The sequence below is a fragment of the Podarcis melisellensis genome (genome assembly GCF_964234715.1).
Source record: "Podarcis melisellensis genome assembly, chromosome: 1".
In the NCBI taxonomy this organism is placed as follows: domain Eukaryota; kingdom Metazoa; phylum Chordata; class Lepidosauria; order Squamata; family Lacertidae; genus Podarcis; species Podarcis melisellensis.
Genome location: NC_138528.1, coordinates 49,586,437 through 49,600,530, shown reverse-complemented (window position 1 = coordinate 49,600,530; position 14,094 = coordinate 49,586,437). Strand labels below are relative to the sequence as shown.

Genomic DNA, 14,094 nt, shown 5'->3' with positions numbered 1-14,094 from the left:
GCCTAGGGAAAATGAGTACATCAAGAAAGACCAATTCAGTTGGAGGAAAAGAAAGAAGACAACTAAAGAAAATAAACAGACAATGGTTTGGTAAAGATGAAAATCCTTCAAGTGTAAAGTTTTCAGATGAAAAAGGAAGTGATGCTGCTTACCAGCAAGACCATTTATATGGTCTGCAAAGGAACTGCAAAGGAGGTGCAAGGCTATGAGATTCAGAAAAATGCTTTGTATGTATTTTTTAAACCGAGACTCATTAAGAAAAACCACAGTTAGGAGACCCTCACATCACAGTATTTGAACAGACGTACTAGACACACAGCATGTGACACGCTGGGCAGTTACCAAAGGTGAAAATTGAGTTGCACTACCAAATATACAGCAATAATTTAAGGTTTGCACCTGATACAGAGCACCATGAGGATCCCTTGCCGAAATGTGCACTTTTTCCTCAGGCTTCATAACTATATCTGTTCAATCAACTCTTCACACATTCGCTTTGCACATGCGTGCAATCAGTTATTTCAGAAACAATATAAAATTATTTGCAGCACAGCTTAAGACCACGCCATTAAAGTTTATTTAAAACCACGTTTAAAAAGACACTATGAAGACACCAGAGCCTCTTGGGGGAGGCCATTCCATAACCACATGATTCCTTATGCTCCTCCTTGATCAGTCATGTCTTCTTCTGGGGAAGTTTGACGGCTCCTGTGGAATTCCTTGACAATAGAAGTTCAGCAAGAGCCATCCCTCCTCATTTCTAGAAGTCTTCTTAAAATTGTATCATTCAGACAGGTGTTTCAAAACAGAGATTCTTTGCCAACCAGTTCTTACCATGTGCTTGATGAAGTTTTCATTGAAATGTGTACTGCCATGTGCTTGATGAAGTTTTCATTGAAATGTGTACTGCTGTTTTTGGTCTGCAATATTTTATATGAAAAGGCCATTTATAACTAGTTAAATAAATAAATAAATACATCTTTCAGGTAACCTTGTCCCAAGGTTAGAAATGTACAGAAATCCAGCATTGAAAATGGGGTCCAGAAATGTATGTGTGTATGTACAATGACTGCACACATGTAGACAGAAAGACAGACAGATATACATACATACATGTGTGTGCATGCAAACATGTAAGTATGGCTTTTTTAAAAAAGTAAAATGGCTAGATTCTACTTTTCAGGAATCGCTGCTCCTTATTTCATAATCTGAGGGCTGAGAATTATAAATCGGGGCTCTCTTTATTCAGATGAAGTGCATTTTTACTTTGAGATTTCATTACTATGTACTTCTGGATATTAAAAATACTAACAATTAGCATCCTTGTTTTGGCTCTGCAGTCATTGTGATGGCAGTTCTTATGCAAATAGGACAGTCTGTCTGCAGAAGTGAAAATCCTGGAATTGTGGATGCACTGTAATTATGATTCAAGTCTAGATCTCTCTGAGGGAGGTTCTGTCCTTTTTCTGCATTGCTAAAACTCAACTTTCCAGTCAACTGATGTACATGGAGAATCATTACTAGACATTTAAAATAGAAGAGTCGTTTCCTATTATGGATTTTTGATGGGCATCTTTTGCAGTAGCTTGTCTCATTGTTCAACTCCTATTTCAGCAAGGATGCTTGCTCCTCAGTAGAAATGAAATTAATCTTTTTAGAGAGTACGCATAGTTTTGCAAAACAAAAACGAAAAATGAGAAGCTTTTCTGTACGTTTTTCATGGTTGTTGCACATTACAATGTGGATGTACTCAGTGCACATTCTCCCACATTCAAGGATAAGGTATGTTTTACCTGCTTCTTGTTTCAGTAAAGGTGGTGAAATTGTTTTGCCTATTTATAAATCAATTTTTTTACCACTTTCCTGTGATTTTGTCTGTTGTTTCTAATGATCTTGAGGACTTTCTCCTTTGTTTTAGGGCCACAAGGAAAAACTGAAGGTTGGAGACACCCCCACTCACACCGGCTGCAAACTCTGTTTTGTTTTCTTTTTGTTGACAGCATGGGCCACAAAAGCTAATTAAGCAAGCAGCTAGCTCTCCTCACAGCCACAACCTTCCAAGAACGCCAATAAAGGAAATGTCTGGAAAAGGGACATGTTGCAACACGTCCCAAGTTAGCAACATGCCACTGACTCTGCTGGACTGGAAGAAACTTTTCACAGTGGTGGCAAAAAGCGACCTGTGACTTTTCACAGCATCCAGGCACACACCAATCTTCTTTCGCCTCAATCCTTCCCCTCTCCCTCCCTCCCTCCCTCTTAAGAATGGATTGTTCGCTTACTGCAGCCGTCTTCATCACTGTGGTCCCCACAGTCATTGTCACCGTCGCACTGCCACTGAGCAGGGATGCAAGTGCATTCGCCAAAAGCACTAACAGCGCAGGTGAAGTGGTTTCGTCCGCAAGCGCACTCTGCGCTGCTGCCGCCACTGCTGCCTGCACCTGCAGGGAGAAAATAATCGACATGTTTTAGAGGTAAGAAAAAGCAAGGGACACCTAACATCACGTTAATGCGCATGAATGCAGTGCAAAATGACACTGGGAATATTCCTATGAACCACACATACTCCCAGCATTCCACTGTGTGTTAAGATTCCCGAGATGCAACTGACTGGAAGCAACGGCTGAAAAGCAATCATTCAGGGGGGAAATCTAAGGGTTGGTTCCATGGCCAAATATCTGGAGCAGCTTACAGCAATATCCTATTTACAGCACCTCCATCTCCCCATCACCACCACATACATGCATGGATCCCATATTTGGGCAATTCCCAGAGTCCTTGGCAGATATATGAGGACTTAAATAAAGTAGGGAAGCCTGCAGGTCTTTATAGGCTTTCTAACTGTTTACTCTCATCCCTTGATTCCAGAAAGGGGATAAGCTGAAGGATATTCCACAAAACCACAGTGCACACACGCCATCATTTCTGCTTCATAAAAAAAGGCAGCTGCTCCTCAGCCAGCATTGTCATGTGCTGATTTCCATTTTTTCCTTCACATTCTCACAGCTGAAATGCTCACAGACTTATAGTGATATTATAATGATACTGTACCTGAAATAGGAGATATGTCCAAGGTACGTGGTCATATCAAGAATAGAAACAAGGAAGTAGCTACAAACAGACTGAGTGAAGTCAAACTCTTTGCAAGTAAGTTCTGCCTCTAAAAATAGGACACGTGTGATAGCTCACTCATGTGTTTCAGAAACCCAGAACAGGATCCATGCCTCTGATTATGACCCTCTCAGTGCCTCATGTTCCATCCCTGGTCAACTAAGGAGATTCGGAAATGAGCAGGAAGTCAGAGCACCTGCCTATTAGGCAAGCAAAGCAGTGCTTAAGGGGATAAAATATACGCTTCTCGTAATCAAGTCAAAATGTTTCTGGTGCTGCTTGGGCTGATGCAGACTTTAAATCCGGTAACAGCTATGGTATCTCTTCTAAGTGCAAAGTATTTCTCTAGAATCTTTCATGTTGTCAGAGGGAAAAGCAATTTACCCAACATTTGTCCAAAAATTGTATCACCTTTCTTAGATACAAGGAAGAAGATATTTCATCCCTTAATCCGAAGAAGGGGGTCTGCTTCCCACAACCCTTCATTAATTCTCTACTGATGCTATCAATCAGCCATCATTACAGCAAGATAATATTGCTGGCTCTTCATTAGCATGCCATTGCTCTACATTCTTTGGAGAACTGCTTCATTTAGGAAGCTTAACAATTGAGGAAGGCTGTACTTTTACACACAGGCTAGTTAGCAGGACAGTCTTCTTTGATCTGAAGGGATATTCTTTCCATAAATGAACTTCAGAAGCAAATGGCTACTATTCCTTCACTTGTCACTTGAAGCAGTGATTTTTAACCTCAAGTAGCAGTTTCCCACTGAAGAAAAGTACAGTTAATCCAGTCTTAATAGAGGGATTTGCTGACCCATTATTTTAACAGATAACTTCTCTGTCAGAAACTGGGAAGGCCACACTGCAGTCATATGTTCTGATGACAGAAGAAACATCACTCACTGATATAGTCCACAAAGATCTGTTAACGCAGCATAAGAAGCAGAACTAACTTCAACCAGGGGTCCAACACCTGACCAGAATCCCACCTACTTATATGTATAGATACGTAATGTAGTGTTGTAGGTCACAAATTTTACAGGTGTCAAGGTCCACTGGCTCGGTATCATGCTCCATGGGCACCTTTGGAAGATGGCACAGCCGAAGCTTAATTACAGTATCTCTGTCATAAGATATTCGTTGATTAGTTGGTTGCATTTCTATCCCACCTTTCCTCCAAGTTGCTCATGGTGGCATACATGGCTCTCCATATTATCCACACAACAGCTCTGAGACAGGTCAGGCTGAGAGTTGATGACAGGCCCAAGTGAGCTTCATGGCTGAGTGGGGATTTAAAACCTGGTCTGCCAGTCACAGGACACCCAAGGAGATGTTGAGTTTAAAATTCCTGTGTGGTGTTGTTGTTAAGCATAAATGTTTACTCCACCATTTCTGAAACATAAGGTAATAATGAAGGAAGATTTTAAGGCTAGTTTAGCTCCCCAGTCTGGAGCTGGAAGCATTCAAGCTTCCACCTCTCCTTGTACAATCAACACATTCATGCAATGCTATACGAATACATGAGGCGTAACACACTCATGGAAATATTTTCCTGCTTCAACCAAGGACCAGCTATAGCAGGGGTCGGCAAGGTTTACCTCGCCTGGGCTGATTCACTCCAGCAGAAATCCCTCTGTGGGCTGGATTGCGCGCACGCGTGAGCGCACCCATCCGTGATTTCCGGCATCTGTGCAGACACAATTTCCAGCGTTTGCATCTGCCCAAACATGATTTTCGGCTTCTGCACATGCACAGATGTGATTTCCAGCGCCGCGGAAGCGAGTCCCCGTGCCGCACCGGTTTAGAGCAGTGTGCGGGGACTCGCAGAGCAGGCGGCTCGGTTCGGGGGAGACTTGCGTGCCGGTTAAACAAACCCCGTGGGCCGCTTGTGGCCCATGGGCCTCAGGTTGCCTACCCCTGAGTTATAGCTATTCCCTCACCTTCACTAAACCTCATGGAGACACTGATGCAGAAACTTTTTGACATTCAGAAGTTTCCCTTTTTATTCTTTAAAAGCTTAAGGGAACATGTCAAGCAACTTCAGCAGGTCTGATTTATACAGACAAGGAAAAGAAATTCAACAAGTCTATACAGGTCAGATAAGGTTTATGGCTTGGGTAAGCATAAATGGCAGCAATCACACATACTATAAAGATTAACAGGAACCCGAGGAAAGTACTTTTCCATGATAAAGGAATGGAGCACGGAAAGCAATAAATCTCAAGGGTAGCAAAGCTGAAGAGTGACGGGAAGGAGAGAAAAAGAGTGCTTGTAAACATTTGCCTTGAAAGCCAATGACTGGAGGTAACTTTTCCAGTACCCACTGAAAGCTGCTGCCAATTCTAAGGAAGTCAGGGCTAGCCAATAAAAATGCAATTTATTCTGGTAAAGCAGCAATGGTCTGAAAGGCATATGCAAGCACACTATCATGTGGAAGTGAAAGAATCGGCTACTCTGAAAGAAGAATAACTCTGCCCCACCCTCACTTTAAAAAGACTAAGTGGCTGCACCTTTGATTAAAAAGCAAGACAGAGTTCCCATGTCTACCCTATGTTAATTAAGTGTGACAATGGGTTGAGCAGCTTCCCTTTAAATATCTCATAAGTCACCACATCTTTAGAAATGAAAATGCTGCAATATCTCCAAGGGCTCAGAGCATATTGGGGAAAGCTTTGCAGGATGATAATTTATATCATGGCCCGCTATTCAGAAAAGTAATTATAATTGGCTCGGATATGAACACAAAAGTCAAAAGCTGGCTGAAGAACCATAAACAAAGGGTAATGAGAAACAGCAACATACCAAACTGCAGGAGGGATGGAGCTCTTAGAAACTACAGGGATCACTGTTAGATCCATTGTTTTAAAACATCTTCATTAGTGACCTGGAAAAGGGGAACTTATCCACAGAGGTGCTTTCAGAAAACACCCAAACAGGAAAAGCAACATATGCCCATGAGAGAGCAAAATAAAAGCATCAGATAAGAGGAAGAAAATTCAGTGTCATATAATTCACATCTGGTAGGAAGCAATCTAACTTAAATATCTGAAGAGAGAAAAATTGAAATACTAATGCTGCAATAGCAAGTTTCCTGATATGGCGGTATGTCATTTTTACAAGTAATGATTTTAAAATATACAAATGCTGCAATCTTAGAGAGGTTGTTTTGGCCAGATCCTAACCTGTTTACTAAATAAGTCACTATGAGTTCAATGGAACTGACTCCCTCATAAATCAGGAGTGCATTATCATTTGGTCATTAATTCCAATGTAATGTCAGCAAGCATAGTTAAATTCAAGCCCCATTACTTAACAAGAAAATCTAGGGGGGGGGGGAATCTACATATATAGGAAATCTGATATACAGTGGTACCTCGGGTTACATATGCTTCAGGTTACATATGCTTCAGGTTACAGACTCCGCTAACCCAGAAATATTACCTCAGGTTAAGAACTTTGCTTCAGGATGAGAACAGAAATCGCGCGGCGGAGGCGCGGCAGCAGCGGGAGACTCCATTAGCTAAAGTGGTACTTCAGGTTAAGAACAGTTTCATGTTAAGAACGGACCTCCAGAACGAATTAAGTACGTAACCAGAGGTACCACTGTATTAAACTAATATTTAACTAATAAATAGGCATTTACTCCAGACTATGCTGCTGACACCTGGAACTGACAAGGCCAGCAATGGAAATTCCAGTCTTCTCATCTGATCCTTCTCCATCAGGTTGCAGAAACTGCTGTGATCTCCTCTGCCTTCCAGAAATCCTAGGGTGCTGTCACTTCCTACTCTCCAACACCCATCCAAGAATTACCTCTTTCTTTCTATATTTGCTGCTAAAACCCTAATTCATGTTCCAGTCACATCTTACGTAGACTACTGCAACCTCCCTCCTTACCAGCCTTTGCTCTCATCATCTCTGCACTTTTCAGGCAAATCAGAATGCTGCTTAGGCTAAAGTTAACTCTTGCCCATTGCTGCAATCCCAACTTTGTCTTTCAGCTTCTGACTCCCTGACATTTTCTACATCAACTTTTGTATGCATCACTACTGGCACAAAATGTTTAATACCTCTAATTAATCTAATAATCACGACATCAGGCATTATTGACCAATAATGCACTTACTAATACCATTCATTCAGAGTTCAATTTAGAATCTGTAGTACAGTTGGCATTTTATAAGGATGTGCATGGATTTGAAAGGAAAGCTTAAAAACATGGTTAATATAAAATTCTTCTCTGTATCTCACGCCTGGAGAAAAACTTAGAAAGATGCATCTCAAATAGGAAAAACTCCTCCCCTAAATGTATATTACACGTCAAGGCTTTCTAAAACAGGTTATGCATAAATCTGGATTTTCAAGATATGGAGGAAACTACAGCATGGCTCTTAAAAGTCTACCCAACTTGCTGGGAGAGAGAAGTTTTCTCCCATTCTGGCAGCCCAGCACCCACCATTTTCAGGCAAATTTATGCAAATTATCTACAGGGTTGGTAGTTTTAAATACCTGGGCATTTATATCTCTGAGGACCTCTCATGGACTGCAAATATTAATATGGTTGTGAGGAAGGTGCAGGGGAGGTTGTATTTCCTGAGAATGCTCAGGGGACTGAATCTATCTCAGCACCTACTTCTGTCCTATTATCACAGTACCATCGAGAGTGTCTTAACCTATAGTATATTATCGTGGTATGGGAGCAGCTCTGAAACGGATAAAAAAGCTTTACAGAGAATAATTAAAATTGCCCAGAATGTTATTGGGCTCCAACTACCAACCCTGGATGAGATCTTCACGTCTCGCACTTTGAAGAAGTCCCACAATATCCTGAGAGATCCCACCCATCCTGCTCACAACTTCTTTGAACTGTTGCCTTCGGGCAGAAGATATAGGACAATGAAAACACGAACCACACGCCTTCTGAATAGTTTCTATCCAAGAGCTCTGATTGCACTAAATAATGATCTCAGGGCCAGTTGCAAGAAATAGCAAGCAGGGAGTAGGAAGGAATGAGATAGGTTTTAGGTTATGTTATGCCTTTAATAGGTTATGTTATATTCTGGATTATGTTATGTTTTATAGATTATGTCTGAATAGGATGAGAGTGTTGGAGATACGTGCAAATGTGTATGTGAACCCGGACTTTGGGTGTTTGATTTTCGTTGTTGTGTATACTGTGTATATACGGACAATGACAATAAATTTATCTTATCTTATCTTATCTTATCTTATCTTATCTTACAGCCATTAAGCTTCCAGTGCATTGCAAATTGATGCTGAGTCTCTTCATTTTCTCAGTTCTTATATTTTGATGGTGCTTGATCTCTCTCTGTTCCCTGCTCTGATATTTTGGTACTGACTTCCAAGGCACTGGCTACAGTCCAGCCTCTTAAGACAGATCTCATCACTACATATCTGTCCTAACTCACAGAGGTCAGATTCTTCTGGTTGCTTAATTTGTTGTAGATAGGATACAGAACTCCAGGCGGTGAGGACACTGAACTTCCTGTTTGCCAAATGCATTTCCTACCATTAGACATGTTTTAAATATTCATGTCAAATGCTATCACATTGCAAACTATCCAATAACTAACTCTTCAAGGAGAATAAAACAGGAAAAACACACTTAATCTTTAGGTGGTATTTCATATTCAAATTACAAACACTAGTCAGGAATGATTTTCTAACACCCAACCCTCTCAGTAATGTGATCCTCACTCCATTCATCTAAGGTTCAGAACCAACACGATCACCAACATGTTATATGGCTTTGACATCATGATGTTATCAGGTATATCACATAAAGAACTGCCAATCAAACTGGAAACCACTAATAAATTTTCTTCAGCATATGTCAGTCAAGTTGAGCTGTCTCGCACCACTGTGTCAGCCGCGAAATATGACAGAATAAGAGGAACATAATCAGCAAACACTGCATATCATCTATCATATCATGTAAATTATATGAAAACTGAAGTGCAAAGAAACACAGAATTATAGAGTTGGATGGGACCACAAGGGTCATCTAGTCCAACCCACTGTAATTCTGGAAACATGGGGCTCGAATCCGCAACCCTGAGGTCAAGATTATCACACTCTATTGTCTGAGCTATCCCAGGCCATGCAAGCTAAAAGGCAGGATGATCTTTTGGCTATTATGTCATGATATGCATTAAAACCTTCAGAACCAAACAAATCCTTTTGATGTTGAATGCTTCAACAAATTTGCACACCTTCTTCAAGAAAATAAATTTTCTGTCCACACATCTAGGAAACCATTTCTCTTATTATTCTTTTCCAGCAGTTTAGGAGTAAAAACATATTTTCTTTCGCTGAGGAACATTAATCATATTTTTTTTTCATAATACAAACGTTGTTTGAATTACCATTCCCATTACAATCATTAATAAACCGTTATCACCATTATGAAGGGGAATACGTATTCTCCAGCCTATTAATCTTGTTTCAAGAGAACAGGATCCTAACAGCCTGATCTGAAGAGGCCTACCAAGGTTGCCATACCAGGCACACTTGGCTGAGCATAAGCCACACTGAACATGGCAGGACTCCCAAACAAATCTGCCTGGGATTGTGCTGTGATACTCCATTCCCTAACATTAAATTGCAGCTCACGCTAGATCAGGGGTAGGCAACCTAAGGTCCATGGGCCACAAGCGGCCCACAGGGGTTGTTTAACCGGCCCCTGAGCCGCCCACTTAGTGAGTCCCCGCATGCTGCGCTAAACCGGCGCAGCGTGGCGCAGGAACTAGTTTCCGCAGTGCCGGAAATCGCATGCTGTGCTAAACCAGCGCAGCGTGGCGCAGGAACTCACTTCCGCAGTGCCGGAAATCGCATCTGTGCATGCTTAGATGCCGAAAATTGCGGACACGCACGCTCACGATCCAGCCCACGGAGGGATCTCCGCTGGAGTGAACCGGCCCAGGCGGGGTAAACCTTGCCGACCCCTGCTCTAGACCCTTCCAACACCCGAAACCAAACTGAAGGATACAGTCCATGAACAACACAAGCAGCAAAACTGACGTGGGATCTTTTCAGATTCAGAGTCTGTAGTGTAGAAACTGGAAGCAGAAGTGGAAAAATGATGCTACTGGCAAATTTAAAAGAGGGGCAACATAATCATCTCAGTAAAATTCCAGCCATAAAAACAGGTCTAAAAATTTGCATCAGAATCCAGGGCAAATAAAACGCACTGAAAAGACATCCGAGTTGGTGCCCAGCAAACCTACCTAAGGAGAGTATTCCACAACGAGGGGACAACAACAGAGAAGGCAGTTTCCTTGGCCACCCTGTTACGATATTGAAGCAATGCTGCTGCAAAGTCCTAGCTTGAAAAGTAAACATGATGGGAATGTTGGGATTGCCCGTGGGAAACAGAGGGACAGTCAATTCACAGTGCGAAGCACCGGAATTAGCTCAGAGTGTAATATGAGCTCTTCCGTTTGTTCCTGTCCAGGAAGTGCAGGAAGTGTTTGTCACTACACTGCTGGAGTTTGAAGAGAGCAGTCACGTTTTTTGTAACGCTGCAAAGACAGAAATAAAAGCATGAAAATACATTTCTGTCTATCTCTTTCCCCTGCCAGGGGGGGCAGGAAAGAGGGGGGTGTTCTTCCCACGTTTGAGAAAAATCGCCGATCGAGACCTAGCCTGCGCTTGCTGGGGAATGCAGCCAGGGAGGTCAACAGGGAATCAAGCCGGGTGCCCGGGATTGTTGCCAGTTTCTCCTGATATGGGCTTGAATTCCCGACAATTGTCCAGCAAACCTACCTAAGGAGAGTATTCCACAACCAGGGGACAACAACAGAAAAGGCAGTTTCCTTGGCCACCCCCACCTTACTTCAAAAGTCAGGGCACTTGGAAGAATGGCCTCGGAAGGTGGTCTTAGAATGGAGGTCCATGCAGGAGAAAAGAGTCTTTCAGGTAACTGGGACACAAGACATTTAAGGGAAAGAAGCAAAGGTGTAGCCATGGAGATTATATGGGGGTGGAATGTAAAGACAAGGAAAAGAGCAGAGGCAGTACAGGACTCCATTTAATCATTTAGGTAAAAAGGAAACCTGTCTTCTGTTCCAGTGCACTGACCAATAGGTATACATGCACTGCAAAGACTGATGAGTACCTGGGCATATTAGACTACCTGAAGTTTTATACCAACTTACTGTACAATGCCGTGTAACACGTTCCCCAACTGCCTGTGTGCTTTTGGCAACACAGCACAATATTTCTGGGACGCGGGTGGCGCTGTGGGTTAAACCACAGAGCCTGGGACTTGCTGATCAGAAGGTCAGCGGTTCGAATCCCCACGACGGGGTGAGCTCCCGTTGCTCAGTCCCTGCTCCTGCCAACCTAGCAGTTTGTTTGTTTTTTTATAATATTTTTTATTGCTTTTTTCCAAGGTCAAATACATCATCAAAGATCCAACAAAAGCGGTTTTACAGAAAGAAGAAAGATTATTTGAAAGAAAAAGGCACTCATATTTTACAAACGATTTTTCATAATCCACTGGACTTCCCCACATCTTCCATCCCCTGCATCTTTTTCAATAAAGAAAGTTAACAGCAAATTAATACCTTGTTTCCTGTGTTTTTGTACTTTCATCAATTGTATTTTAGATTTAGGGTAAATATTATTGGTTCACTTTTCCAACAGTCCTATAAATAAAAACTTTACCCTGAACTTTAGACATTTCACCATCCTAACTTAAGTTCCAACAAAATTAAAGCTTAATGTCTGAAGCTTGTTGTCCAAAAGCTTAGCAAATTCTCAACATTCATATAGCTTATAATGTTTTTGTAAATAGTCCTTAAATTTTTTCCAGTCCTCTTCTACTGCCTCTTCTCCCAGGTCTCGGATTCTGCCAGTCATTTCCGCCAATTCCATATAGTCCATCAGTTGCGTATGCCACTCTTCCAGCGTGGGTAGCTCCTGTGCCTTCCAATATTTTGCTAGAAGAATTCTTGCTGCTGTAGTTGCATATAAAAAGAAGGTTCTATCCTTCTTTAGCACTCTCTGGCCCACAATGCCCAGGAGGAAGGCCTCTGGTTTCTTGTGAAAGGTATACTTAAATACCTTTTTCAACTCGTTATAAACCATTTCCCAGAATGCCTTCACCCTCGGGCATGTCCACCAGAGGTGAAAGAATGTTCCTTCAGCTTCCTTACATTTCCAACATTTTTTATCAGACAAATGATATATCTTTGCAAGTTTGACTGGGGTCATGTACCACCTATATATCATTTTCATAATGTTTTCTTTCAAGGCATTACATGCCGTGAATTTCATACCGGTGTTCCATAACCTTTCCCAGTCTTCAAACATAATGTTGTACCCAATATCTTGGGCCCATTTTATCATAGCTGATTTAACTAGCTCGTCTTGTGTATTCCATTTAAGCAGCAAGTTATACATTCTCTGCCAACCTAGCAGTTTGAAAGCACGTCAAAGTGCAAGTAGATAAATAGGTACCGCTCCGGCAGGAAGGTAAACGGCGTTTCCGTGTGCTGCTCTGGTTCGCCAGAAACGGCTTAGTCATGCTGGCCACATGGCCCGGAAGCTGTACGCCGGCTCCCTCGGCCAATAAAGCGAGATGAGCGCCGCAACCCCAAAGTCGGTCACAACTGGACCTAATGGTCAGGGGTCCCTTTACCTTTTACTGTACAATGCCGTGTAACACGTTCCCCAACTGCCTGTGTGCTTTTGGCAACACAGCACAATATTTCTCGCTAGGGTCCTGGAGAAAACCCATTTTTCTGTGTTGCAGGGAAGTAGCCATTTCACCAGCAGAGCTGCAATTGCCAGAGGATAAGAAAACAAGAGCTCAGGCTCAGTGTGACATTTTTGAGGATTCTGAGGGCTGCAAGAGAACCCTATTCATTATTGTGGCATGACATAAGCAAAACTTGAACCAGATCTTTTATACTAAAGGGTCAGCAAAGGGGTTATTTTGGAATAAGAATGTCAACACTTCAACGGTGGAGCATCTGTGCAAAGCGGCTACTCTGCTGCTACTCTCTATTCCACCAGAATCTGGGAAGGCAAGCCACAGTGGCCTAGCCTTCCAGGAGGAGTTCTCCAGTGAAGGAGAGGGCAGCCATTTGTGGCAAGAATTGAGACAGAACCTTCTACTCTGCAATCCCACAGGCAGAGGAACTTCAAAAGCTGAACCACAAGATAAATGCAGCTATCTTGGGAAAAAGAATTACTCTATAAAAGTTTTTTTAAACATATAACCAAACATACACAGTACATATTATGTTTCCCTTAGAGAACGAGCAAAATAGGGAGAATTATTAACTGCCCAGACTGAGCTGACTATGGCAGAATTAGGCCAGGCTCATCAAATAAGGGGCACCACACGACCACAATGTCATCACAGATCCCCCACTGCTAACCAGAAAACTGGAAGGAATTAAGACTTGAAAGTAAAAGGCATCCTGGCCATTTTTTTTTTGTGGGAGAGCTGGGGGAAACCACAATGATAAATACTTTTTATGGGTTCATATGGGGCTAGATGTTTCCAGCAGTGCTGCCAGAAAGAAAAGTAAGATGCACCGTGGTGGAAGTTACAGCACAGCTGCCATACAAGCAGAGAAGTTCAGGCCTATTCAGCCCACCCACATCTCACCTGCTTTTCTACAGAGCTTGCGAATAGTCATGCTTCAATTCTCACTGCCTCCTGGCTCCAGTCTCCCTTACGAAAAGTCTTCCTCAGTACAGAGAACAAGCTTGCCCTGGCCCTCACCAAGATCCAGTCCTTGACTCTACAGATGGAGGAGAGGGTTGGGGGACCCCTGGCCAGTAGACCTAATTAGACCCGCCAGGCCTACCCATTTGGCCTGCTAAGGCCATTTTAGCCAAGCCACGTCCACCAGTCCTAACATGATACATGACATCATGTGTGGGGCAGGTAAACAAGTGGCTGAACCAAAGAGGTTTGCAGCCACCACCAGTCAAAACCTTTTCT

At 42.4% G+C, this 14,094-nt stretch overlaps 1 protein-coding gene across 4 annotated transcripts in view; it reads right to left on the bottom strand.

The window, feature by feature from the left end:
* Nucleotides 1–14,094, bottom strand: part of LRP4 (LDL receptor related protein 4) — a 98,469-nt gene that overhangs the window by 48,975 nt on the left and 35,400 nt on the right. For 3 of the 4 annotated variants that reach the window (XM_081900458.1, XM_081900459.1, XM_081900461.1), the window contains exon 2: nucleotides 2,283–2,441. In XM_081900458.1, coding sequence (XP_081756584.1) covers nucleotides 2,283–2,441 — 159 coding nt within the window. The remainder of the gene's footprint in view (nucleotides 1–2,282; nucleotides 2,442–14,094) is intronic. The other variant, XM_081900460.1, reaches the window with a different exon arrangement.